Genomic DNA, 26,806 nt, shown 5'->3' with positions numbered 1-26,806 from the left:
GAATCAGGGATGGCCAGAGGTAAGGTTTTTATTAAATCTCAAAGTTGACAGTTAGTGACGCACTTCTCTATCAAAGCTACACCTCCTAAGCCTCCCAGGCAGCCAATTGGAATCAAGTGTTTAAATGCCTGAGACATGGGGCAAACATCTCATTTAGAGCACCTCAAAGTACACATGTAATTTATTTCTCTAACATGCTGTGTTTGAATGGACATAGAATAGTTTGACTTGGCATGAGTTGAGTTGATTTTGAAACTGTTCAGTTCCTACATTGGTTGGCCTGATTCATCATCTCTGCTACTTTGAATAACTGCAGGAACAGTTTCTGTTCCAATTTCTGTTGCTACTGTTGTCCAAATAGGAAGAGCATGGCTCCACTGTAATACAGCATTACTCTATTTGTCATAATAAACTAGGTACATGCTTCTGGTGACTTACATTGTTTGTGGAATGCTTCAAATGGACTTAATTGCATTTCCAGTGAAAGGAAACATGGAGTTGAAGGTAGAATTGTGATAGCTGCTAGTGCAGATTTGCTCTAGGAGTTTTGCAAAAAGAATCCTGAAAAGAATGTAAGCCTTGAGGAATTTTGAGAAGAAAGTCTTCAAATAGGAGGAAGTAATGAGTTTTCCGTGCCTGGGTTTTGAAGGCACTCTGTTTCCATTTTCCCCCTGTCATGTTTGCCAGGCTGCCACCATGACTGGATGTTGACTTTTCAAGGCTGTTCATGGAACTTTGAATCAGTGGGCTTAAAGGTCCTGGAGCAGGGACCGGGGAGGGCTCAGGTTAGGAGAGCTTACTGCTCTTGCAGAGGACTGGGGCTTGGTCCCTGCTGCCCACATGGCAGCACATAGTCATTTGTAATTCAGTCTGTAAGGGTCTGATGCCATCACCTGAACTCTGGGCTCCTGCAAGCTTGTGGTACACATAAACATAAGACACTAAAACTGTTACAGCAGCATGGACAGCTGACCAATGGCTATTCTACTGAAGAAAATCTTCCCCTTCCCTCAGCAACTCCTTAATTGCCTGCCTACAAATCCTCAGGGAGGGCCAGGGCATCATGAACTTCTTCCCCACTCTGACATAATATTGTGGGCTCCAATCTTGTGCTGGTCATTGGGTAGTGGCACTGCTCTAGAGGCGTGGGACCTGAAAACGGAGCAGAGAAATGAGATGGGATCTCATGCAATAACCAACTTTTTGGAGCCCCAGGCAATTTATACTCTGAGGCTTAGAAATCACGAGTAAAGTTCTCATGAGTTGACACTGTATACAATCAAAAGGACGAGTCATACGTGGTAAAAACGTTTTTCCATAAATGCATAAACATTTAATTGAGCAAACGATGAGGGATCTGAAGTAAACTCACTCCTATCCAGTAAACCTGAGAGGCACAAGGAAATATTCAAAAAACAGTTCTGAGTTTTGAAGAAACAGGTGACAAGATTCTTGTTTTCTTTGTAGTGTTCTCACAAGCACTCAGAATTCTAATATGACTCCATACCTGTACTGTGTTCCAACAGGTAGGTAATCACAGCTACTAAGAGGTGAATAAACAGTTCATGTAGAGGAGGAAGAGTGTGAATTTGAGCCCAGCTTGGACTATACAGTGAGACACTTGAACAAAAAACCAAAACCAAGGCAAATAAAAACCTTGGGAACAGACTGACCACAAGATCTCTGTCCCAAAGGATAGTCTTCACCTCTATTCTGCTTCCACCTCCTGGATGCTGGGATTACAGGCCTGTTCCAATAGACAGCTACTAAAAAATAAACTTTAGCTTGTAATTGAAAAAGATATTTAGTTGATAGGATTTATAGTAAAAATGTGAGGGCTGGAGAGAGTGCAGCTGTAAAGAACAGTTGTTTTCCCAGAGGACCTGAATTCAGTTGCCAGCACTCATGACCATCTATAAACACAATACTAAGGGGTCCAACAGGCATGCACATGGTGCATACACATAACATGTATGTAAACATTGGTATAAAGTCAAATATAGGAATATTTAAAATAACTTAGTTTATTCTTATGTGCATTCGTAGTTTGCATGTGTGTCTATGTGAGGGTGTTGGATCCCCTGGACGCAGAGCTATATAGACAGTTGTGAGTGGCCATGTGGGCGCTGGCAATTGAATCTGGGTCCTCAGAACAGCCAGTGCTCTTACTGCTGAACCATCTCTCTAACTCTGGTAGTGGTTACTTAAAAAACGAAAAGTTATTAGGGGACTTCAGACCCCAGAGCCCGCATTCCCAAGGACCCACCAGCCCCTAATGTCTCAGATACAGGTAACTTACCTGCTTTCCCTGGCACAGCTGCTTCCATTCAAGATTGTCCATGGTTGCTTGCTAGGGATCATGACCTCCCTCCCCACTTCCTTTGCAACTGAGCAGATGGCAGGATAGAGGTGGTCTGTCTGAAGGGAGAAAGGAGAAATGGTCGGGAGGGTTGGGGTGGGGAGGGATGGTAAGATTTATGTTGGGAAGGGGTAGGGAGGAGGAGATGGGGGCATAAATAGTACTAGGCATAATAAAAACCATAAAGAGTCATTTTATATTTACTAAATTTACATGTGATACAATGAGTATATATGCATACTTACCTATATAGTTTAAGTGAGATTATGCCACTGGAGTGATAATGGTCTCCATAAGAGCTATATATATATATAAATAAAATAAAAATCCCAGTACCAGGCATGAGAAACGTCCTTTCAAGTTGTTGGTCATGTTAATCTAAGGGACTCCAAAAACTATTTAGGCTGTTGCTGGTGCCCTCAGTTGCCTCTCAGAAATTGAAGGTACATCCCTGTTACAGCTGAAGACATCACACACTCAAGACTCAAGGACTTGTGTTGATCTGACCCATAAATAATCCCAGCACTCAGGACACAAGGGCAGCACTTTCAGTTCAACCTTTGCTAACGCGAGATCATGTCTCAAAAAGCCAAACCATCATCATCAACAAAAACTGCCAAACAAAGAAGCAAAACAACACATTCCTCCAGAGTATTTATGCAGTCTGGGTTGGTTGTTTTTAGAAGTTCTGTGTTCCTTTATGCTGCACCTTTTCTAGTTTGGATTTCCTATTCTAGATTGACATATTTCAATTACACATCGATGCTTTATTGTTACCAACTAAAATTGTTAGGATTAAGAAAACATTCCTAACAAATCAGAGAAATGTATTATCCTTAAGATTTTTCAGAACTTTATGCCATGTCCTCATGACATGCCAAATCTTTAGAATTATTTAACTGGTTTTGTAATTATCAATTTTTAGATTGGATTGTAGCAAGTATAGATACACAGGCAGTGTGTTGCACTTTGCTTTCCATTATGTTTTACTGTCAATGCAAAGAGCAAGAAACAGTTTTTGTTTTTGGAGGTTGGCGGTAATTTAATGAGACCCTTCTTGATTTTCACTAGCTTTCAGTAGTTTGAAATGTAAAGGTGTAAAAGTCTTGTCTTAGGGCCAGCGAAATGGCTCCGTGGGAAAAGCACCTTACCACCAAACCTAAGGTCTCATGGTTAATCCCTGGATCCCACATAGTAGAAGGTGAGGACCAACTCCCACACATTGTCCTTTGACAATTTGACGTGCACGTGTGGGCGTGCACACACACTAAATACAGGTACACAACAAACTAGACTGGATATTGTGGCTCAACATGAGCAATTCCAGCATTTAGCTTATGGCTAGGTATTTCTGCAGAATGACCAAACACCCGCAAGTCCGATGGCGGAATCCGTCGAACGCTGGGAAGGCATGTCACCATTGCGGTAAGTGTAGAAGGCAATACCTTCCCGACAAAGGACTGAGTGATGCATGAAGATGCAGCGGTACCCAACTACCGCCGGAATGCATTCTGCGCATGCGCCCCACTGGGGCGGCTATTGGTTCTTGGCCTTCCAATCACAAGCGGCCTTCTCTAGTCTCGCCCAATGGGGACAGGCGCCGAGTCCGGGCCCGCGGAGCTTGATAGTTGTTCCTGGAGGCGGGCGCGGCGGGCCGGCCGGGGGAGAGCGGATCCGGCCCTCCGAGCCTGCCCTGGCGGCCGACCCGCGCCCGTGTGGCGCCGCTGCCGGAGCGGTCCCGGGCGCCCTGGCGGCGTGCAATGCAGCGGGAGGGTGAGCGTCTCGGGCTCCGCCGCACCGGTGGCTTCCGGTCCGCGGTCGGTGACGGAGGGGCGGGTGTGGAAGGAGCGGCGGTGCGGTTCCGAAGGCTTCCGGGGGCGGCAGAGCTCCCGGGGCCGTGTAGTTTGGCTGTCGCACATTGACTTGTCAGGGACCCTTGACAAACACTGTAAGGTTTCCACGTAACAGTAAAATTTCATGGTTAGTTAATGTTCTCGTACCCCCCCCCCCCCCCCACACACACACACACAGCGCGCCCTTTTTTCTCTTCCTCTTCCTCCAAGATGAAAGTTCCTCAGGAGCAGTCAGTTGATGGTGTAGTATATCATGAAAGGTTTCTTTAGGCTCTTTAGTGCGATCTACGTGTCAGTTGATTGTAAGAGTAATAATAACTTCTCTTCTAAGGTACCAACGAACAATGTTTCCTTGAACTTGCTTCACCAATGTCGCTCATGCTGAATCTGTTAAGAAACATGCTGGCATATTTTGGTGTTCCTGTAGACCAGGTAAATGTCTTTAAGGAATTTTGCTAACTTTATTTTTGGGCCTCGTTGTCTTTTTGAGACAGGGAATCATGTATGTAACGATAAATAAGAAAGAGAGGCGAAGTGGGTACCTTTCGGCGGGCCCTGCCAATGTATGCCACTAAGCAAACATGTCACGTGCAACAGGGTTAATGCGAGACCTTTATTTGGGGAGGGGGAGCGTGTAAGAGTGAAAGGCCATGTCGGAGTGCGGACAGAGAGAGGCAGGCAGGCAGACAGACAGACAGATGGAAGAAACAAGAGGAAGAAGAGAGGCAAGAAGAGGCAAGATAGCAAATTGTGCCTGGGGTGCACTTTTAAGGGGTGCACTTGTGGCATAGCTGACAGTGGAAAGGCACCTGGCGACAGGTGATGATGTAACTTAACTGCTTTGGCGGCAGAAACCAACAGTGTAGCCCAGGCTGAATGTCTGGATTTTGCTGACTTTGCTCTTTGCTCTCATTATTGTTTTGAGCCAGGGAATCTTGTGGACCAGGCTGTCCTTCTCCTTCTAGCTCCACCTCCCAAGGGCTGGGATTACAGATGTACACCCTCAGGTTGGGTTTTGGTGCATCATTTTGAACATGTTTTCTGCCCTGGGTAGTTTTGTCAACTTGGACATTAGAGTCATGTGGGAAGAGGGAACCTCAAGGGACTGCCTAGATCAAACTGGCCTGTGTGGCCTTGTCTCTATGGGTATCCTTACGGTTGATAGCCACCTGTGAAGGACACCATTCTTACGCAGATGAGTTCTGAGCTGTATGAGAAAGCTAGTTGAGCATGGGCCAGTGGTTCCTGCTTGGCTCCTGCCTGACTTCCCTCAATGATGAACTGAGACTGAGAAGTTATGCTGGCTAGTTTTATGTCAGTTTGACACACGCTCTAGTCCTGTGAAGAGGGAACCCTGATTGAGAAATTGCTTTCATAAGATCAGGCTATAGGCAAGTGTGTAGAGCATTTTCTTAATTAGTGATTTATGGGGGCAGGCCCAGCCCTGAGGTGGTGGTCCTGGGTTCTAGAAGAGAGTAAGTAGGTGGAGCAAGCTAATAAGCTGCATTCCTCAATGGTCTCTTCCTCCAGGTTTCTGCTGTTGGAGTGCCTGTCCTGACAGCTTTCCCCTCTCCCCAAGTTGCCTTTGGACATGATGTTCCGTCACAGCAGTAGTATCCCTGAATAGGACAGAAGTTTGAGCCAAGTAAACCTGTTCCTCTCCTAAGTTGTTTTTGGTCACAGCAGCAGATAGGGAACAACAACAACAATGTAACACCAGGGCCTGGTAGTGCAGTCTTGTAATCTTAGTTGTGGGAGATCTCAAGTTCAAGGTCTCCTTAGGCTACAGAGTGAGTTGAAGACCAGTTTGGGCAACTCAACTTAGTGAGACTGCACCTCAAAAAAAAAGTCATAAAGCAGGGCTAGTGGTGTGTGGATCAGCGGCTCAGTGGCAGAGCACTTGGCAAGAATAAGCAAGGCTCCTAAATTCAGTCTATTCGGGTGAGAAAACCTCTATGTAAACATTTAATTGTTACTTCTCTGTAGGTGGGAGAAAGATGAGTGTGCAGTAGGTTAACATTGATAGTTGTGGTTTAAAGACGGTGGCAAGGTGGTTAGTAGTCTGTTTACTGTCTTTTCAAAGCCCAATAAGAGATACAACAAAGGGAGTGTCTTAGTTAGGGTTTCTATTGCTGTGAAGAGACGCCACGGCAATGCTTTTAAAGCATTTAAACATTATAAGACATTTAACTGGGGTGGCTGACATTTTCAGAGGTTCAGTCCATTATCATCATGGTGCTACATGGTGGTATGCAGGCAGACGTGGTGCTGGAGAAGTAGCCGAGTGTACTACGTTTTGGCTTGCAGACAACAGGAAGTGGTCTGAATTCAGAAGGCTGGGGTACGGGAGTTGTGCCTATATAACTTTGGAGTTGACCTGACCGGGTTCATAGTGAATGAAGAAAGGACAGACACATAGTAGAAAAAGCTGGGGTAGGGTGGGTGTGCCCTCTGATGGAAGTGCACCCGCATCCTGGAAATTCAGCACATTTCTTATATACATCTGGACAAGGGTGTGGGTTTCTTATATACAGTTGAACAAAGGTGTGTTAGGTAATCTTGGGGTGGCTTCTCTTTAGGGGAGTAGTCTCAGACTGCAGTTATCTGGGAGGAGGAAGTTGTGGTTGATACTTTCTGTATGCACTGTAACCAGCCAAACTCAGACTAGGGGAAGGCCTTGCTGCTCATGGGTCTGAGGCATTCCAGCCTTGGACATGACCATGCACATGTCAACAATATGCATTCACTCAGGATTTCATCTGCTCCCCATTGAGTTGGGAATTCAAGATTAGCCTAGGCTAGATGGCAGGACCCTGACAAAAAAACCAAAGGTGACATGCCAATTCAGACAGGCTTAGTTGCACATGGTCCCACCCCTATAGGAAGAGTTATAGGCGGTCAGTGGCTTCTGAGAGAGGAAGACTCAATTGAGGAATGAACTCCCACATAGGTTATACAATTCCAAGTGGTCAAACATGGACACATGTACATATAGACAAAGCTAAATGGACCCTTGTGGTTATGTATACACATGTACATGCATATATATATGTAATATATATATATATATTATATATATATATACACACACATACATACATGAGTATATTACTAATTAAAGGAGAGATCATGAATTTGGGACAGGGACATGAGAGGAATTCGAGAGGGAAGAGGGAAGGGTGAAAGTGATGTAGATGCAGTCAGTGCTCATGGCTAAAGTCCCGTTGTGCCACCCCCCCCCCCCAAGTATTAAAAACTCAAACAGAAATAGTCAGATATAGGGGTAAATGCTGAAAGGTCAGAGTGACAAAATAGCAAACTACAGCTACCACTTCTTACCTCACCAACTCCTCAGCCTGAAAAAGAGAGAGCTCCTTTCTCCTCCGATCTTATATTCTTCTTTTGCCCAGCCATATCACTTCCTGTCTCCACCTCCCTAGCTAGGATTAAAGGCATGAGATCCCTAGTGTTGGGATCAAAGGTGTGTGCCACCACTGCCTGGCTTTGTCTCTATTATAGACTGAATCAATCTTGTGTAGCCCAGAGTGGCCTTGAACTTCCAGAGGTCCATTTGCCTCTGCTTTCAGGAGTGCTGGGATTAAAGGTGTGTGCCACCACTACCTGGCCTCTCTGGCTAACTAGTGGCTTAGCTCCGCACTCTGATCTCCAGGCAAGCTTTATTTGTCAGATCACAAACAAAATATCACCACACAGAAAAACACCAAACATGCCCCCAGAAAGAATTTCTTTTGGTGGAGATTGGAGTGGTCTGAAGGATGTGAGGGAGGGAAGAGTGATCTCAGTAACCTTCATCTGAAAACTTGGGAAAAGAGATGGAGAGAAGCATCATTTGGAAGGAGCAGCAGTACTGAAGATTTCTTTTCAGTATTAGAGTTAGTATATTAGTTTGCTTTCTATTGCTGTGCTAAAACACTTACCAAAACCAACTTAGTTGTCGGACCTGCCAACAGTCAGCTGGATAGCTGGGTATAGACATGCAGATTGAAGAGACAATGAAGAAGACAGAAAAAGAGTCGAGAGGTCTGCTGGTCAATGCCGGACAGCCCTTATTTTATTTCACAGCCAGCTTATGTACATTTTTGAAGGACAGAGGTAGAACAATGCACAGCGCAGGCATTCAACCACTATCTATCCTGCCTTGTGTCAAGGAGCAGGCAGTTTCATTTTCTATCTCAATGTACCTGTGGCTGGCATCAGCAGCCTACGTCTAGCTAGATAGTGTGTTCCTTCTTGTGGGCTGATCAGGACTTTCTCACAGCTCTTTAAGGAGGCTCTGTGGGCTAATCAGGACTTTCTCACAGCCCTTCAAGGAGACTCTGGGATAATCAGAACTTTCTCACAGCCTTGGAGCAAACAAGCTTGAACTCTGTTGACTCAGAATAGACTTCAGACTCAAACTGGGAAATTGAGTCAATTGTGGGCTCCCACACTTAGGGGATGAAAGTGTTTATTTGGCTTACCGGCTTCAGTCCACCAAGGGCAGTCAAGTCAGGGACTGAAGCAGAGTCAGTGGAAGAATGTTGCTTACTGGCTTGCTCTCCTGGGCTTGTTCAGCCGCTTTCCCATCTGCTTAGGTGTGGCACTGCCTCTAGTGGGCCGAACCTTCCCACATTAATCATTAATCAAGAAAATGTCCCTTGGCCTTGCCTACAGTCCAGTCTTATGGAAGCATTTTTTTAATTGAGATTCCCGCTTCTCAGATGACTGTGCTGTGTCAGGTTGACAAAAGACTAACGAGCACAATTAACTTCAGTATATTTTCAAGTTCAGTTAAAAATTTGAAAAACAAATGCCAGGTGACAGACCAGTGCACTGGAGAACGTGGTGGGGAAGGAACTCTGAATCCAGAAGCTGGGAAGGAAGAGAGGGCTCCATCCTAAACGGAACAAAAATGAGAGGTGGTGGGGAGAGATTTTGGATGCTGAGAAATGAAATGTGTCACATAGAAGTCTGTGGCTTTTGTTTTTCTGTTTTTGGGACTAGAACTCCAAGATGTTAGGTAAGTGTTCCACCAGCCAACCCATGCTCCCTGCCTCTGAAGTGTTCTGGCTTTTTGATAGAAGCAAGGTCACTTGTATATGTACTGGAATTGGTGTAGGGGGATAACATATTGGAGGTAGCTTTTTTTTTGGCTTAGGATCAACATACATGACATGAAGTGATTGCAAACTATTTACTTGTGAGAACTCACCATGCTTATGATATCAATGTAAATTTGTAATTGAAAAAATATTAGGGGTTATTCATTAGCAACAAGAGTATGAAGTACTTTTGAATGTAATGAGCATTATCACTGAAGTAATTGACCAGCAAATCCATGCTTGGTAGGAAAATCAGTAAAGTCCAAATGAGAGCTCTGGACCAGGCATAGAGGTGGTGAGATCCTAAGTGTAATGAAGGTGGCCAGTAAAGGTGTGAAAGAGTTAGAAGAACCAGAGTTTCTGGGGATAGAAACCACAGAGCCAGTCACGAAGACACATTAACCAAAAGTTGAATGACTATGTATTTTCACCGTGACCTCTGGTTCTTAGCAGGGCTGCACATATGAATAGTTCAATATTTATTTTTAGTTTGTGTTTATGTGTGGATGCCTACATGCATGATTTGTGCCCAAGGAGGCCAGGAAAGGGTGTTAGATTACTTAGAAATGGAATTAAGGGCAATTATAAATTGCCATGTGGGTGCTGGAAACCGAAATCAGGTCTTCTGCAAGAGCATCAAGAGCTCATAACCACTAAGTGTCTCTCCACCACCTATTTATTTTTAAAGTATTTAAACATTATTTTAATTATTTATGTGTGTGTATACATATGTGTATATATATATATATATATATATATATATATATATATATATATATATGTTTGCATGTGTGTGCAAGCGTGTGTACTGTGGTACATGTGTGGCAGTCAGAGGACAACTGTCAGGAGTTCTCTTCTACCATATGGGTCCTGGGGATTGAATTCAAGTTATTGGGTTTGGTTGGTGGTAAGTGTCTTTACTCACTGAGCAATCTCCCCTGCCTTTATTTATTTTTTTGGTGTGTGTATGTGTGTGTGTGTGTGTGTGTGTGTGTGTGTGTGTGTGTGTGTGTATGTGTGTGTGTTTGAACCTGGAGCCTTAGGAATTGTAAGCACACTTTGTACCACTGAGTGTAGAATACTTTCAGTAGAAGTGCTTAGGTCTTCCAAAATTCCGATATTAATAGGTCTAGGATCTGTTTCTTCTAGAGTGTGCTATCTAATATGGTAGCCACTGGCCACATGTTCCTTTCCTGCCTTTTCCTTTTAAATTTTGACACAGGGTTTTTGTATATGCTAAAATACAAGCCAGAGTGGCTTTGCATTTTTAGTCCTGTCCCAGCGACCCCAAGTATTGGGATTACAGGCATATTCCATGGCACCCAGCCACATGCCACATTTAAGTACTTTAAGTATCTGAATTAAGTTCTCCTATAGGTAAAAATAACAAATTTTGAAGACCTAGTGAAAAAAGGTAAAATCATTTCATTAGTCATTTTAAAATATCCATTATACATTAGTATATGTACTTGTAATATATTTCTTCTGGAGAGCATCTGAGATGATACTTGTATATCCATGGGGATAGTTACTTCCCCGAAGGATGCAAGTAAAATTAGAAGCCATCTGGGCCTGCCCTCAGAGAGTTCACAGTTGAATGGAGGAGAGAGCTGCCAGTGAGACAAAGGCTCCTGTAACTGAAGGTCTTACGCTGAAGACGCCTGGGGTACAGATTGAATTCAAGGCCAGTTTGGGCACTTTAGAGAGAGTACTGCCTGAAATGACAGGTACAAGAAATCCTCCTAATTTTTCACCTGGACCACATTCTGCATGCCAGTGATTCTGAGATCCAGGCTTTCTTCTGAGTTCTAAAATTGTGAATTTATCTGATAACTGATTATACTACTTATAAAATATTCTTACGAGGGTGCTAATGGGAGAGTGCTATAGTTTACACTAATAAGGACAGAATATTTGTTATAGTAGGACATTCAGTTGAAATGCTTTGTAAAGAGCCAATTTCCAGCATAATGCAAACTGCCATATAAATAACTCTGAATTGTTTAGAATCTGACTTATTGTTCTTTTAATTTTCCCTTAATAGGAATAACAAGTATTTTCTATATTGTCTGGCTATCCTTGATTTTTTTTTTTTTTTTGAAATTGTCAGTCGTTTCTCTTATCTCTGTCCTTCTCTCTCTTCTTTTCTTTTATCTCCTTAAGTTGCCCAGGCTAGCCATATACTTCGGGACTCAAACAGTCCTACTTTCTAAGCCTGCTGAGTAGCTGAGGCTATATATAAACCCTCACATAGTAGCTGAAATTGCCAGCTTTTGCTTCAAAAGATGGAATTATTTTGTAGGTAAAGAGAGATAACTTTTCTACATAAAGTTTTAGCCAGGGTTCTCTAGAGAAACAGAACTTACAGAATGAATCTCTTTCTATAGAAAGGAGCTTTATTAGAATGACTTACAGGCTGTGGTCCAGCTAATCCGATGATGGCTGGCAATGAACAGAAAGTCTAAGAATCCAGATGTTGCTTAGTTCACAAAGCTAGATGTCTCAGCTGGTCTTCAGTAGACTGTGGAATCCTGAAGAAGGCTCTAAGGCCAGAGAAGGAATGGACTTGCTAGCAAGGCAAGAGCAAGCAGGCAAAGAGCAAAAGCTTCTTTCTTCCAAGTCCTTATATAGGCTTCCAGCAGAAGATATGGCCCAGATTAAAGGCATGTGTCTTCCCACGTCCAGATCTGGAGTAGAAGTGTATCTTCCTACTTCAAATTAAGCAAAAAGTTCCTCACAGGTGTGCCCTCCACCTTTAGATTTAGTTAATTCAGATGTAGTCAAGTTGACAACCAAGAATAGCCACCACATTCTCCAAGCTATTCAGTTAGATATCTGAGCTAGCCCAGGCTCTATTGTAGCCCAGGCTGGCCTCAAACTTGAGATCATCTACCTCTGTCTCCCAAGTGCTGGGATGGAGGTGGACACCCCTGCACACATACCACAGATATGTATCCAGTCTATGTGAGAATATGTTTGCATATGTGTGCATGTGAGGGGCACAGCTCATTCCTTAGAACTTTGACTATTTTTTTTATTTGATGTATATTTTGTCTGTATGTGTCTCTGCACCACTTGTGTGCCAGAGGGGGGCATCAGGTCCCTAGAACTGTGGTCACAGATGGTTGTGAGCCACCATGTAGATTCTGGGAATCAAACCTAGGTCCTCTGGAAAAGCTTTTAACTTCTGAGCCATCTCCAGCCGTCCTCCTCCCTTTTTTGACACAGGTTTCTTACTGGCCTGAGATTCCTCAAGTCAGCTAGGCTGGCTAGTTAGGAGACCTCAGGGATCCGCCCATCTCTGCCTCTCCAGCTTTGGGATTCCAGGAGTGCATCACCATGGCTAGCTTTTTCTTTTTCTTTTTTCTTTTTTTTTTTTTTTAAGGGTTCTGGATATCAAATTTAGCATGGATCTCATGTATCCATGCTAAACTTTACTGATCACACTTTAGTGTTTTTTCCAAGATAATGTTAATAAAGTTTAATTCTTCAAGGAAGACACTTATAGTGTATGCTATTATGTTTTCTTTGTATACATAAATGTTACTACATCTGTTATATCTTAGATATATATAAACATATTTAGCTGGAGTGTATTTTTTTTTTTTTTTTTTTTTTTTGGGTTTTTTGAGACAGGGTTTCTCTGTGTAGCTTTGCGCCTTTCCTGGAGCTCACTTGGTAGCCCAGGCTGGCCTCGAACTCACAGAGATCCGCCTGGCTCTGCCTCCCGAGTGCTGGGATTAAAGGCGTGCGCCACCACCGCCCGGCGCTGGAGTGTATTTTAAACAAACCTTTATTTATAGGATTTGCTGATTTGGCCAAATAAAGACTATGGGTCAGCTCGGAGTATCATTCGTATTATTGGGAGACTACTTCCTTTGGAACCTTGTCGAAGACCTAATTTTGAGGTAAGTTAGTCACCATATGTTGTTTAAGTCCTGGGTATGAAGTAATGCTGGGTACTCCCAGGAAAACAGGATAGAAGGAAAAGAAACGTGCCTGCAAGCCAAGGACCTTTACTGACTGCTCGAAATAAATCAATCTCACATGTGTTTTTGTTTCTTTAATTACATCCAAAGACAGGTACAAAGAATACCTGAATGTTGTTTTTACCCTACTTTTTTTTTTACATTTTTGCTGTGTGATAGATGAGATTAGTCACGGGAGAAAATGTAGACATAGGTTGTAGAGTAACATTTCTCCAGCGTTTTTTCCCTTTTACGTTTTGGACTGTTAACTTATTTACTGTGAGGAAGCATGAGACATGTGTTTTCCCTGATTCCCGCTGGAGCTCTGACTTTGTTTCCACTTTTGTTCTAGTTGGTTCCTTACTTGAACTCTGAGGAGTCTAATGATCATGAGCTTACGGTTCCATCTTTCGCTGATGTTTTGTGTGTGGCAAATGATGAAGAAGCCGTTGATCTCAGATTTCGGTAATTTTATATGCTTGTCTTGGGATGTGGGTGTAGCCTAAAACTTGACTTCTTGTGTGCACTAAAGTTTGTTCCTGCTGACTGGACAATTTTGTCCTGTTTTTGTGACATGGTATGTCCTGATATTTTCCTAATAGAAGAATGGCATCTCATTTTTTAGCTGTTTCTTAGTATATATTTAAAAAATGTTTTGCATTAAAATTTTTGAAAATTATTTTTCCCTTTCATACACAAATACATTTTATATTTTACAAATCACCCCTCACCCTTCCGCTCCAACTCTTTCTCTATCCTCTCCAATGTCTTCCCAATTTCATGTTGTCGTGTGTATGTGTGTGTGTGGTGTGTGTGTGTGTGTGTGTTCATGGGTATAAAATCAGATTCTGAGTCTAATTAATGATGTTCTCATGTACATGGGTAGAGGGCTGTCATTTAGGACTTGAAGTGCATTGCTCCAAGATCTTTTGGCTTTCCAAATTTCCATTGAGGAGTCAGTTGGTATTTGATGTAATGGGTTTGCCTTTATATGAATTGTAACTTCTTTCTTGAAGGTTGCACATCCTTTCTTTTTTCTGTATGTTCAGTGCTTTAGCTATAATATAATGGCATAGGGGATTTCTTTTTGATCCAGTGGGTATTCAGCTTGCCTCTTGGCTCTGAATGGGCATCTCCTTACTTAGTTATAGGAAATTTTCTTCTATGATTTTTTTGAATGATCTATGCCTTTGCCTTGGAATTCTCCTATTTTTGTGATTCACAGATTTTCTCTTTTCAATTTCTCCCAAAGTTCCTGTGTATTCCTTTCTTTTCTTTCTTTCTTTCTTTTTTCTTTTTTTGGTTTTCTGAGACAGGGTTTCTCTGTGTAGTTTTGGTGCCTGTCCTGGAACTCACTCTGTAGCCCAGGCTGGCCTCGAACTCACAGAGATCCGCCTGGCTCTGCCTCCTGAGTGCTGGGATTAAAGGTGTGTGCCACCTCTGCCCGGCTCCTTTCTTTAATTTATCATTTTATTTGATTTCGTGGTCCATTTCCTCTATATTTTCTTCAGACTTTAACACTCTGTTTTCTCCCACTCCATATTGTTGGTAAGGCTTTCCATTTTTGAATGGGTGGTTGAATTTTTCATTTCTATCTTCATTTGCATTTCTGTTTTCTTCAACATTTCACTCTCTTTTGAATTCATTTTTCATGTCCTAGATTGTTTCATTATTTCATTTGCTTGTGTTTTCTTGGACCTCAACCATGAATTTATTTTTGTCATCTTTAACTTCATTCGGGTGTTTATTTTCTGTTTAAGCTCTTTGAACTCTTTATAATGACTCTTTTAAAATTCTTTGTCTTGAAATTCATTTGGTTTCTTTTTGATGAGGAATATTACTGTAGGTCTGGTCATATTTGGGGTCCATATTGTCTTAATTTTTCATATTGCTTCTACTTTTGCAGTGGGACTTTGGCTATCTCGAGTTAGGTTGTGGAATTGATAGGAGTTTTGTGGTCTACCTATGCTGAGTGGGTGTTCGTTTTTCTTTTGCTATATTTGGACTGGTTTCAGACCAGATAGGAAATCCTGAAATTGCTGATCAAGGCTGGCTGTGTGAGTAATTGGGTGACGTCTGCGGGACAGGTGGAATGAGACTGAGTTGTAAGCAGAGCCCTTGGATGCTTTGTTCATATTTGAACCTAATACCAGGTCTAGGAGTCTGTGGGTTATCAGCGGGGTCCAGGGTCATGTTAATATTATTTTCTCTTCTTATAAATAAGGCATTTAAAAATAAATGTTAGGTTCATGCATTTAGCCCTCTGTCATGGTTTCCATATTGGCTCTGTATTCGTGGGTTCTCATATAGGTTCTACACAATGAAATCAAATATGGTAGATGGAAAATATTTAGAGAGAAAAGTTCACAGATTTCCCAAAAGCAAAAACTTGAATTTGTTTTATTTCAGATACTATGCTGTATTTACAAAAACGAAGTGACATAAAGTCTTGTATTGGGTATTTTAAGTATTTTAGAGATAACTTAAAATAAGCAAAGGATATGCATAGGTGCCCTTTTATATAAGGAACTTGAGCATCTTAGGCTTTTTGTGTCTGCAGGGTACTTGAAACAAATTACTCCATGAATACTGAAGTGGGCTATATTTCAAATTTTGGATGTATTTATACTCCTAGCAAGTACTGACTTAATCTTAGGCTATTCAAATAGAGGCATTTAACATGATGCATGTCAATTAGTCAAAGATTCTAGCTAAATTTATTATGTGTCAAACTGGTTTATTAGCTTTCAGAAATTTAGAAGATATAAACTGACCCTAATATAGTCCTGACTGCAGGGCCCTTCAGAACTTAGTATGTAGAATTTCTGAATAAACTGACACTATTTAAAGTCAATCAGTAAAGAAATTATAGGGTGACTATTTTTTATTTTATCACTGGAGGAAAAGCTCATTTTTCTCATTTCCTAGCTGCTTATTGGCCATGTGTGCTATATATGAATGCAAAAATAAATTATAATGTGAGGTGCTCTTTCTTGTGAGTCTAGGGATCATCTCAGGGCAGAGAGAGGTACTCTGATTTTGTTTAGCTTGCTGTTTATATTTGTGTGCTAGAGATTAAATCCAGGGCCTTGCACATGCTAGGCAAGCACCCTGTACCGAGCTGTGTCCCAGGCCCCTCTTTTCTTTTTCCTAAAGAATTTATTTGTCATGTGTGTGGTGGGGGAGGGAGTCTGTGCCTGTGAATACTGGTGCTGTGGATTCCTGGGGCTGGAGTTACAGGGGCTGAACTACCTGACGTAGATTCTGGGAGCCAGATCAGCCTGGACTTCATGAGAACCTGTCTCAAAAGAAGAAAACAAAACAAAAAAGCTAACTAACTTTACAGTGTGTACACTCTTAACCACTGAGCCATCTCTCCAGCCCTGCTTCTCTCTCTGTCTCTCTCTCTCTGTTTCTGTCTCTCTCTGTCTCTATCTCTCTGTCTCTGTCTGTCTGTCTCTCTCTCGATGGGGTTTCTCTGTGTAGATCAGGCTGGCCTCGAACTCACAGAGATCCGCTTGCCTCTGCCTCCCGAGTGCTGGGACTGAAGTCGTGGGTAGCTGAGATTTCCCTTTTCAGTTGAACATTTTCCTCCCTTTGTGTCTTCTTTCCTTTCCCCCACAGACATAGTCTATGGAAAAAGGAGAAGGAAGGGAAAATTGCTCTTTTCCATTCATCAAAAATAACTTGGGATCCATCATCACCTTCTCTAAGACAGAACAAACCAGCGAAAAGCGATCTGCCAGTAAGTGAGGCTGCAATTAAAAAAATAGCTGCCCTGGAAGATGAGCTCAGTTTGCTTCGGTCCCAGATCGCTGCAATTGTGGTAATGCAGGAGCTGAGAGAGTCTAAAGAGACGGGTGAGTAGGACGAGAGTTTTGTTCCCACGAGAGTGACATGAGCTGACACTTACATGAGCACCATTCTGATGTACACAACAGTAAATCCCTCATAGAAGGCTGATGGCCATATGGAATTCTGTCTGATGGTCACTCAGAGCAAACCAAGGGCTGCATAGAAGAGCTAGCTGGACTAGTGAGGATCATTGTTTGTTTGTAAGTCATGACTTCTAAGTCAGCTTTTCTAATTCTGCAGCAAAGCATTGGAAGACAGGCCCGGTGGCTCATGCCTGTAATTCCAGAATTCAAGAGGCTGAGGCAGAGGGATTGCCTTGAGTTCTAAGCCAGTCTCAGAAACCAAAAATAAGGCTTTGGGGTAGTTGATAGAGTGTTGCCTCATGTTCATGAGGCTTTGGGTTAAATCTACAGTGCCACATAAAGCAGGGCATGATTGTGTGCTCCTGTAATTCTAGAACTTGGAAGGTAGAGGCAGGAGGATTAATCTGTTGAAGATCATCTGTAGCTACCCAGAGTTTGTGTTAGCCTGGGCTTCTTGAAAACCTCTCAGAAACACCACAACAGGACAAAATAAAAAACTAATACTAATTCCCCCAAACTAATAATTTTTATTTTTCTAAAAATTTTTAATGACTTACTTATTTTTATTTTATGTCCATTGTTTTTTATTTTTTATTTTTTTGCCTCTATGTCTGTATGGGGATATCATATCCCCTGGAACTTGAGTGTGCCCTGTGGGTTCTGGGAATTGAATCGGGGTCCTCTGAAAGAGCAGTCACTGCTCTTAACCACTGAGCTATTTGTCCAGCCCATAAATAGTTTTTAAAAAAGAAAGGAAAAAATGGAAGTTAAAGAGGGAGAAAAGATGTATTGGCTTGAAAGGGCAGAATAGGTTTGAGACCATGAATATTTATAGTCTAGTTGTTTTTGCTTTTAACTTTTTTTAGATTTATTGAATGTGCATGAATATTTGCCTGTAATGTATGTCTGTGCACCATGTGCATGCCTGCTACCCACAGAGGTCAGAAGAGGGCATTGGATCCCCTGGAGCTGGAGTTTTAGGTGGTTGGGAGCCACCATGTGGATGCTGGGAACTGCACTCTGGTCCTGGAGAAACAAATGCTTTTAATAGTCAAGCCATTTCTCCAGCACCTGGTCTTTAGGTAGTTTTTTTAAAAATTATTTTCTTTTATGCATATAGGTGTTTTCCTGCATGTATGTGCACCACCTGCACGCCTGGTGCCTGCAGAGACTAGAACAAAACATCAGGTCCTCTGGAACTGGTGTTAGAAACAGTGAGGAGCTGCCATGTGGGTCCTGGGAACTGAACCCGAGTCCTCTGTAAGAGCAGCAGCCAGTGCTCTTAAGCGCTGAACCATCTCTTGAGCTTGTCTTTAGTTTTTGATGATCCTGTCACCAAGTTCAGGTGAATTATATTTTCCAGATGTCTTTTTTTAAGCTTTTGGAGCTGTATCTTAAGAGCACATTCTGGTGTTCCAGAGAACCTGAGTTTGGTCCTCAGTATCCATTTTGGGTGACTCATAACCATTTATAACCCCAGCTGGAGAGGAATCTGACATCCTCTTCTGTCCTCCATAGTCACCTGAGCTCACGTGTACATACCCCTCATACATAATTAACAATAAAAAGAAAATCTTTTTTAAAAACCATGAGACTATGGTCTATAGTCTATATAGGTTCTGATTTCTTTTCATAACAGATTTGGTTGTAAGAGGCTATGTAAGTATGATTACTAAAAATTTACATATATAATTATGTGTACATAATATACACATAACTTATATAGTGTACTAATAGATACAGCATATATTTCAATATAACATATATAGTTAAATTATATAATACTTTATATAGGTATATAAACAATTATACATGAGTATACTCTTTTTTTTTTTTTTTTTTGGTTTTTCGAGACAGGGTTTCTCTATGTACCTTTGCGCCTTTCCTGGAACTTGCTTTGTAGACCAGGCTGGCCTCGAACTCACAGAGATCCACCTGGCTCTGCCTCTCGAGTGCTGGGATTAAAGGCGTACGCCACCACTGCCTGGCTACTCTTTCTTTTTAAGCAAGGATGTTTACTCACAGCTCATTAGGAGTAGATTTATGAGAAAGTTAAATATTCATCATAGGATATCATCTGTAGAGTCATATACCTGTTTCTCAAATGTCATTTTAGAGTGGATACATCAATTTGAGTTGTTAGAAGCTGTTAATGTTTTGCTTTTAAAACTGGAGAGTGAAGTTGAGGTTTTCTATGGATTCCTAGGAATCACTTTTTTCCCCTTACTCTGCGTCCTTCAGGGTGTGTGTGCCCTGAGACGGCTTGACTGGATTAGAAACGAACTCACACTTCAGATGGCCACTCCTACCTAGGACTTACTCAGCAGATGCGGTTGGCTTGCTTTCTCGTCAGTAGTTTAGTTGTATCCCAGAGGCCATTAGTGACTCGTCTCGCAGTGATTTTATATATTATGCTGAAGTGAATTGCTCGTGGTTTTGGGCTTTCAACAGACTCCTTTGTTTTAGGCCTCTGTGACCTCAGTGAAGAATCCAGCACGGAACAAGCGCCGTTTTCATCAGCGGCTGCTGGGCTGAGTGCGGAGCCAGGTCACCCTGCTAGATCGGTACTTTCTTCTCCTCCTCCTCCACCGCCTCTGCCTCAGTTTTCTTTCCAGCCATGTTTTCCTCCCGTGCAACCTGGACCTACTACCAGAGATAATCCGGCAGCTGGCGTGAAAAAGCCGCCCTCGGGTGTCGACGAGACGAATGGCAGCCATCCTTCAGAAAGCCAGAGAGTTAGTGACCTTCCGCACATGCTGGACGTTCTCAAGGACATGAGTAAGGTCAGACTTCGTCCCGTTGAAAGGTATGTCGCCAGAATTTGGGGAAAGAACTGAAATTTTATCAGTTGTTTTCAGAGAAATTGAGAGTTGGTGTGTATATATTATTTCTTAGCATGTGTGACCATCCTCCGGGAGACAATCACCTTTAGTTCTTTTTTTTTTTGACTATTTCTTACATTGTCTTACCATACTTCACTGTTTTTTAATATGTTAATTATACATACTCCATGTTGTAAAGAATTAGGAATACAGTAGTTCCTTCTACCCAACATTTTGCTTTCTCTGAAGTTGGTTACCCTTCAATGGAAAATTCCAGAAGTAGCATGCTTAAGTAGTTGTAATTTAATGAAGACTGACTGAATGATCTAATTAATGGACAACTAGCCAAATGACTTTTCATGGAATCTAGTCCTTCAGTCCTTCAAACATTCTTAAAGATTTCTTTTTTCTTTTTTTTTTTTCGAGACATGGTTTCTCTGTCCTGGAACCCACTTTTTATACTAGGCTGGCCTTAAACTCATAGAGATCTGCCTGTGTCTGTCTCTTGAATACCTGGCTCTTAAAAAGATTTCTTTAAATTCTATTCAGTGGTGCTGGACATCATGGTGCACGCCTATAGTCCCTGTACTTGGACGGCAGAAGCAGGATCACAAGTCCAGGCCAGCAGCCTGGTCTGCCTAGTGAATTCTACACTGGGAATTTTGGTTAAAAATTAAGGTTTGTAGCAGTGAAAAATGAGGATCCTTGGGTCATGACAGGTTGTGAGAGGCCCCAACCCATGTGGTTTCTTGGTTTTCTGATACTGAATTCTTAGTATCCTTTAGATTCCTCAGTTCAAGGCAGAAATCTCGTAAAGACTAATTAGATTATGATGTATTTTGCTCATATTCCTGTTACATTTGTGAACAAAGAGGTAAAATTGCATCAAAGTTTTAATGTATTTGATTGTCTTTTTTTAAAAAATAGGTCACCAGGTGGTAGACCCATTCAGAAGAGGAAAAGACAGAGTTCACAATGGGATCCAGTGTCTTTAATAGCCAATGCACTTAAGCAGAAGTTTGCATTTCAAGATGATTCCTTTGACAAAGAAAGTAGATCTTGGGAGTGTTCTCCATTTTCTAGTCCAGAAAGTTCAAGGGTGAGTTGTGGTAATAAAGCATTGACTTAGTTTCTCAAGTATGTTCTTTGTGACAGTGTCTGTATACAGATTCTCTTGTAGAGGATAAGTTATACATTGTTTGTTTTCTACTATTTATTTGAGGTGAGATCTCACATGGTAGCCCAGGCTGGCCTGGAACCTGGGGAAATCCTCTTCCTTTAGCCTCTCAAGCGCTAGAGTAGAGCTTTGAGTGCTATGGTGGGCCTATCCGTTAGGCCCATAGTTGTTTTTTGTTTTGTTTTGTTTTTTTAATGCTAATCTCTTTTTCTTGCCAATTTTGTTTTTAGCTACCATGAAATAAAACATGATTTGAAAAAATAGATGCATGTGCTTATAATGGTTTGCCCTAGGTAGGTGCTAGGTTGATGTTGCCATCTGTAGTCTGAATGAGATGGTTGAAATTTTAAGAGCACTAGGGAAGAGCTGTGTAATAGATTCAGCCTAACCATACTGCATGTGAATACTCCATTATGCTGTCAAATATGGCAAGTTTGAATTTTTTATTTGAATGGTTTTAACCTTGATGTTAAAACCTTGAGGTTAATGATGTTAACCTTGGTTTTTTTTTTTTTTCCTTTTAAAGAAAAGCAAACAGGATCATAATGCCCCCACCCTCCTTTTCCCCTAAGATAGGCTCACCATGGAGCTCTGACTGGCCCAGAACTCACTAGGTTGAGTTCTGCCTCTGTGTCTTGAATGCTAACATATTAAAGGCTTGTGCCACCAGGCCAGAAGCAGTTATCTTTAAAGCAGTGTTTATTGGATGCATCAAGAGGCGTACTTTACGGGATGATTTCCTACTGGTTTAGTTGAGGTCAGACATCAGAATAAACCTTGCAACCAAGAGGACTGGAGGAGGGATGACTTCTAAACTCAGTAGATGGCACCCAAGAGTGCCCTGCAGCAGAGAAAGACTGGAAAACTGAAATGCCTGTGACTGCTCAAATAGCATAACAGCGTGAGAAGGGCATGTCTTTCCAGGAAGGCACATTGCTAGTTAGGTGCAGTCCCTAACTAAGGATGCCACTGTGTGTGCTCTGTGTGATGCTTAAGCAGATGTTATCTCTTAACACTGTATTTTATATATGTAAGAAATTCAGGGCTAGGGATCTAGTTAAGTGAGAGCATGCCTGGCTAGCATGCTTGAGGCAGTAGGTTTGATGCCCAGTACCCCAAAACAAACCAGCAAAGTACCTGCCCTCCTTCAAACAAAACAAAGAAGGCAAAAAGTAGTTCTCTGTGGAATTACAAGTTGCATCTTCAGTATGCAAGAGTCTGAAGTATCTTTAATTGTACCATTTGTATAGCACTTGTTCTTTGCAAGGGAAAAGTGCCTCTGTAGCCATACTTCTGCTTATGTGGGTCAACCCAACTTAGATGGAGGTATTTGGAAAATGAGCAAGAAATAACAAAAATCCTTCCTGCATCTGTAATGAGCACTTAGCATCTTTGTTTTTAGTTTTTCCTTATTTACAGAGCTGTACAGTGTGCACAGGAAGACTATTTCCCAGTGGTAGTGGATCAGAGAAAGTATCACTGGGTTGTAATGTGCCTGTCTTTTCTTAGTACTTTCTAACCATGAGCAATTGAGAAGAAATGTCTTTTTTATTTACTTGAATAGCACTTAGTTTCAGGCTGAATGTAGGGACTCACACTGTTGTTGACTGAAACTTGCTTTGGTTTGAATGTGGGGGGCATCTCCCAGAGGTCTATGTTCACAGCATGGTGCAACTGGGGGGTGCTGTTGTCAAGTCATGGGGGACATATTTGCAGAGGGAATTGTGGGACCCTGGCCGTTTTCTGGCTCTGTCTTCTGATTTCTGGCCCAAGAGATGAGTGGTTTTGCCTTTCTTTGTGCTCCTGCTGTGGTAGATGCCCCCAGTGGCTGTCAGTCTTGGACTGGAACTATAAGTCAAGAGTCCTCAGCTCTGAGCCCAGCTCCTGACATAGCTTACTCTCACTATTTGCTGTTGAGTGAGGTGAATCTCTAAGGGTCATCTCGTACTGGCCTGGCCTGCTTTCTCTTTCTCTTTCTCTCTCTCTCTTTTTTTAACAGTTCAGTAATTTCTGTTTAAATATCTGCTTTGTTTCAGTTTTGATGTCCCATTTCTGCAGCAGAAAGTCAGCGATCTAAGGGAAGAACAGATATATAAAAGCCATTATTCACGGTATCAGAAGGGAAAGCTCTGCCTACACTTGGAAAGACAGATCCAGAAATGCTCTGTGGTATCCTTCACTACCTTTCAGAGAATGACAACCTCTCTTTGGGTGACTAAGCCATATCCTGGGACCTGTCTGTGCCCAGTCTGAGAAAGGTGTTTAAACATGCTGGTCCCTGGTTTTGGGAGATCTAACTGACTGCTGAAGAGAGTTGGGTGTATATAGATTCCTGCTTTATGTGGTGCTACTGAAAAAGGAATACATGCTTCAGTGACGCTCCCCCACAGTTATGGCTCCCTCTTTAAACTGCTTTGTAAGTTGGAGTGATCTGGTTGACTTGGCCTTCAGCAACTTGGAGATTTTCAGTGAGCAAAAGATGATTCTTTTCATTAAGTTACAGTTTTAGTTATAAAGGATTGAACTTTCTAAAACTTCCTGAGGTGATCAATTATTCTGACTGCCAAGTACGGCAAGTAGAAGTAGACTCTTGGTAAGTTTTATCCGCATTGGCTTTGCACATACATGTACCTGGCATGTTTTCATTGTTTTCTATTACATTTGCACCCTATTTGTTTTTTTTTTTTTTTTTTTTTTAAAATAGATTGTACAATAAATGGATCTTTTGAACTTGGTTGAGTTTTATAATAATTCAAGTTATATTTTATAAAGTCTGATTTCTTTGTGAGAGGTAGTTGTATAGTTAGAGCTTCTTGGGGGATACAGATGAAACAGAACTTGCAGTAGACATTCTCTCCTCGTCTGTATGCTAATATGATGACACAAATTTGCATGTCTCCCGACATGCCTTAGCCTAGGCTATAACCAGGGAGCAGGGAGGTAGAGTCCATGTCAGTGGACTTAGCACCCGCCCACTTTGCCAGGTTCTCTGATTTCAGAAGAGCCTAACTTGCCCATCACATTTATCTATTAACATTGATTGTAAAGAACTTAGAAATAGAAACCATCATACAGAAAGGTCTCCATTTTGAATGGCACTTATGGCTAGTCTTAGTGCTTTCCATATATTGACTCATTCAGTCCCCACATCAACACTATGGGTGTAGGGTTTTGTTAGCCTTACTCAGTGGATGAGAAACTGGGCAGAGGGAGTTACTAGCCCAGTTAGTCTGTCTCCCAGGATCTCATAGCTTTTTAAATAGTGAGTTAGGATTTGAATCCAGGCAGATGGATTTTCCAACCCACATTTTAATCATGGGAAACACTGTAAATACTTATAAAATTTTAACCTATTTATTTAAACTTTGTGTTATTACTGAAAGTGTTTCAGAGAGTTTATAGATAAAGTGTGTGAAAACAGTGTAGCAACAGATTTCAACAGTCAAAAAACCTTAAGGCTGTAATGCTCTGTATTTACCACTAGAGGGAAGTACAACACCGAGCACGCCCAGGCTGACAACAGCTGTTAACCACATCCAGATGACAACTGTTTAGAAGTCATAGACAGAACAAGGTTAGATTAAGTAGTAATTACACAAGCAGCTTATATAAAGGGGAGTCATAAATTATAAATAGCCATATCCTTGACAAACCTAAGATTACTCATATCATTAAGCTAATTCAGCTTTCCCCCAGCAAATCGATGCATATCTTTAGTTAAATTATACTTATTGTTTATTTACCTGTTTGATGTGGCTGTGTGTAGGTCAGGGGACAGTTTTCAGGAATTCTTCGTAAGGGCTCTGGAGGCTCAGTCTCAAGTTGTCAGGTTCAATGGCAAGTGCTTTTACCCACTGAGGCATCTGGCTATCTTAACAAATAGATACTTGTTAAGAGTCAGTAATTAAGCGAGGCATGGTGGTGTTTAGTTGTTAACATTCAAGATTACTGTGGGATTCTTCCAAGTTCCTAAGCTTGATAGGACTAGTTTACTGCTAGGAAAATCATAGGATTGCTGTGAGTAACATGACAATAAGTTTTGCTTTTATCTCAGCTTTATCTTGGTAAGGTGATGGAAGTTTGACTGAGTGACTAGAGTTTATACATCCACTATATTACATACATGTATTGTAATTGTGTAAAATCATCTTCCCTTCATGTCCCCTGATGTTAGTCCAGCATCTGGGTCAAGAGCTAATCCTGACTGGGGCATTAGCAATTTTAGAGCCTGCTGTGGATGTCTTTCTGTATGCTGTGAATATGTGTTGCTCTGATTGGTTGATAAATATAACGCTGATTGGCCAGTAGCCAGACAGGAAGTATAGGCGGAGTAAGCAGACAAGGAGAATTCTGGGAAGAGGAAGGTTGAGTCAGGAGTTGCCAGCCAGACACAGAGGAAGCAAGATGACAAGGCAGAACTGAGAAAAGGTACCAAGCCACGTGACTAAACATAGATAAGAATTATGGGTTAATTTAAATGTAAGAGCTAGTCAGTAATAAGCCTGAGCTAATGGCTGAGCAGTTATAATTAATACAAGCTTCTGAGTGATTATTTTATAAGCTGACCCCGGGACTGCAGAGGCCTGGCAGGACCGGAGAAACCTTCCTACCACAAGAGCCACCCACTAGGCCATGGAGTTATGTGTGTGATGGAGTCAGGTGTGCTGAAGGTTCCCCTCAGGGTGGGCTGCAGCCCGCAGCATCTATCTGTGGCATTGGCCTGGCTGTCCTCCCCCAAGACTCTTCAGTTTAGTTCTGCCTCAAACAGCTGGTAGCTACAGGGCTGTGCTTAGCCTGCCATTGCCAGCCTTCTCCAGAAGCCATACCACGCTTCCTGCCTCCATAATCCTGATTGTGGTTAGATGATGACTAACCTTAACAGCCACATCCAATGAACACTTAGTTTGTATTAGTCATAATACTGAGTGCTGTAATGAACTTTCACTTGTTAAGTCCTTTCCATAACTTCCTCATAGGCACCATCACACTGTTTTCAGAGGAATGGGGAGGTCAGTACTAGACCCAAGATTATACCACTGGAAGCTGCTGAGCCACGACTCATGACCCAGGCAGTCTGGCTCTGAAGCCTGAGCCCCTGACAAGCTTCCCCTGCCCTGTGGCATTCCACCATTCCCTATGACTTCAGTCCTTCAGTCATGCTCAAGGGAGGTGTACAACTTCAGGTCCACAAAAGGACACACGGGCACAACCCCGTGTCTCTTTTTTTGTCGTTTCCACCACATAGGATTCCTCTTCCTGCCTCAAGACGTTTTCTCTAAAGCCTTTCAGGGGATGTGTTATTGCCTGCTCTTTCACCTGGAACCACGAGCTTCTCTCTGCTGTTAGATCTGTTGCATAATTGCTTCCTGGACTGACTCTCTCCAGTCCCACCAGGTTCTGAGCAAGAGAGGATAGGAACTGGGTCTTATTTATCTTGCTTCCTCCTACACTCAACAGTCACTAGGTATATAGTTTACTTTGTTTCGCACAGCTTTTCAAGAGAGATAGTTATCCCTAGTCTATAGATAAAGACAACAGAGTGTATAGGACTCAGGCAGCTTACTGAAGGGTGGTTTCTACCAAGTGG

General features: G+C 42.0%; 1 protein-coding gene and 2 long non-coding RNA genes across 5 annotated transcripts in view; 1 reads left to right on the top strand and 2 right to left on the bottom strand.

Moving 5' to 3' along the window:
• Nucleotides 1-17: 17 nt before the first annotated feature.
• On the bottom strand, nt 18-7,917 carry LOC121823192 (uncharacterized). Its single transcript, XR_013045064.1, has 3 exons — nt 7,552-7,917; nt 2,300-2,418; nt 18-1,152 (listed from the first exon to the last, which is right to left on the bottom strand). It is a non-coding gene; the product is annotated as an uncharacterized LOC121823192 (long non-coding RNA).
• Mtfr2 (mitochondrial fission regulator 2) lies at nt 2,548-23,953 on the top strand. Of its 2 annotated transcripts, none has more exons than XM_006980109.4 (8): nt 2,548-4,132; nt 4,544-4,644; nt 13,118-13,222; nt 13,635-13,747; nt 16,907-17,142; nt 19,687-20,026; nt 20,970-21,141; nt 23,256-23,953. In XM_006980109.4, exons 1-8 carry the CDS (start codon nt 4,120-4,122, stop codon nt 23,259-23,261), a joined length of 1,086 nt encoding a protein of 361 aa, XP_006980171.2. In that variant the 5' UTR covers nt 2,548-4,119; the 3' UTR covers nt 23,262-23,953. The 2 variants fall into 2 exon arrangements, with proteins under 2 accessions (XP_006980171.2, XP_042118157.1); XM_042262223.2 differs by lacking the exon at nt 2,548-4,132 and adding an exon at nt 4,206-4,339.
• The window catches only part of LOC143268888 (uncharacterized), a 20,058-nt gene continuing 16,000 nt past the window's right edge, over nt 22,749-26,806 (bottom strand). Inside the window, exons 3-4 of one of the 2 annotated variants that reach the window (XR_013045062.1) lie at nt 24,963-25,090; nt 22,749-23,292 (exon numbers count right to left, since the gene is read on the bottom strand). This is a non-coding gene — a long non-coding RNA (uncharacterized LOC143268888). The remainder of the gene's footprint in view (nt 23,293-24,962; nt 25,091-26,806) is intronic. The other variant, XR_013045063.1, reaches the window with a different exon arrangement.

This window comes from Peromyscus maniculatus, chromosome 16 (assembly GCF_049852395.1).
Source record: "Peromyscus maniculatus bairdii isolate BWxNUB_F1_BW_parent chromosome 16, HU_Pman_BW_mat_3.1, whole genome shotgun sequence".
In the NCBI taxonomy this organism is placed as follows: Eukaryota; Metazoa; Chordata; class Mammalia; order Rodentia; family Cricetidae; genus Peromyscus; species Peromyscus maniculatus.
Note: the sequence above shows the minus strand (reverse complement) of the source record. Positions and strands in the feature narration are given on the sequence as shown.

What these genes read in the sequence shown, in the direction of transcription:
- Mtfr2 (XM_006980109.4), top strand. An exon ending in GTCGAAGACCTAATTTTGAG is followed by an intron (nt 13,223 to 13,634) that starts GTAAGTTAGTCA and finishes CTTTTGTTCTAG; the next exon opens with TTGGTTCCTTACTTGAACTC. An exon ending in GAGAGAGTCTAAAGAGACGG is followed by an intron (nt 17,143 to 19,686) that starts GTGAGTAGGACG and finishes CCTTTGTTTTAG; the next exon opens with GCCTCTGTGACCTCAGTGAA.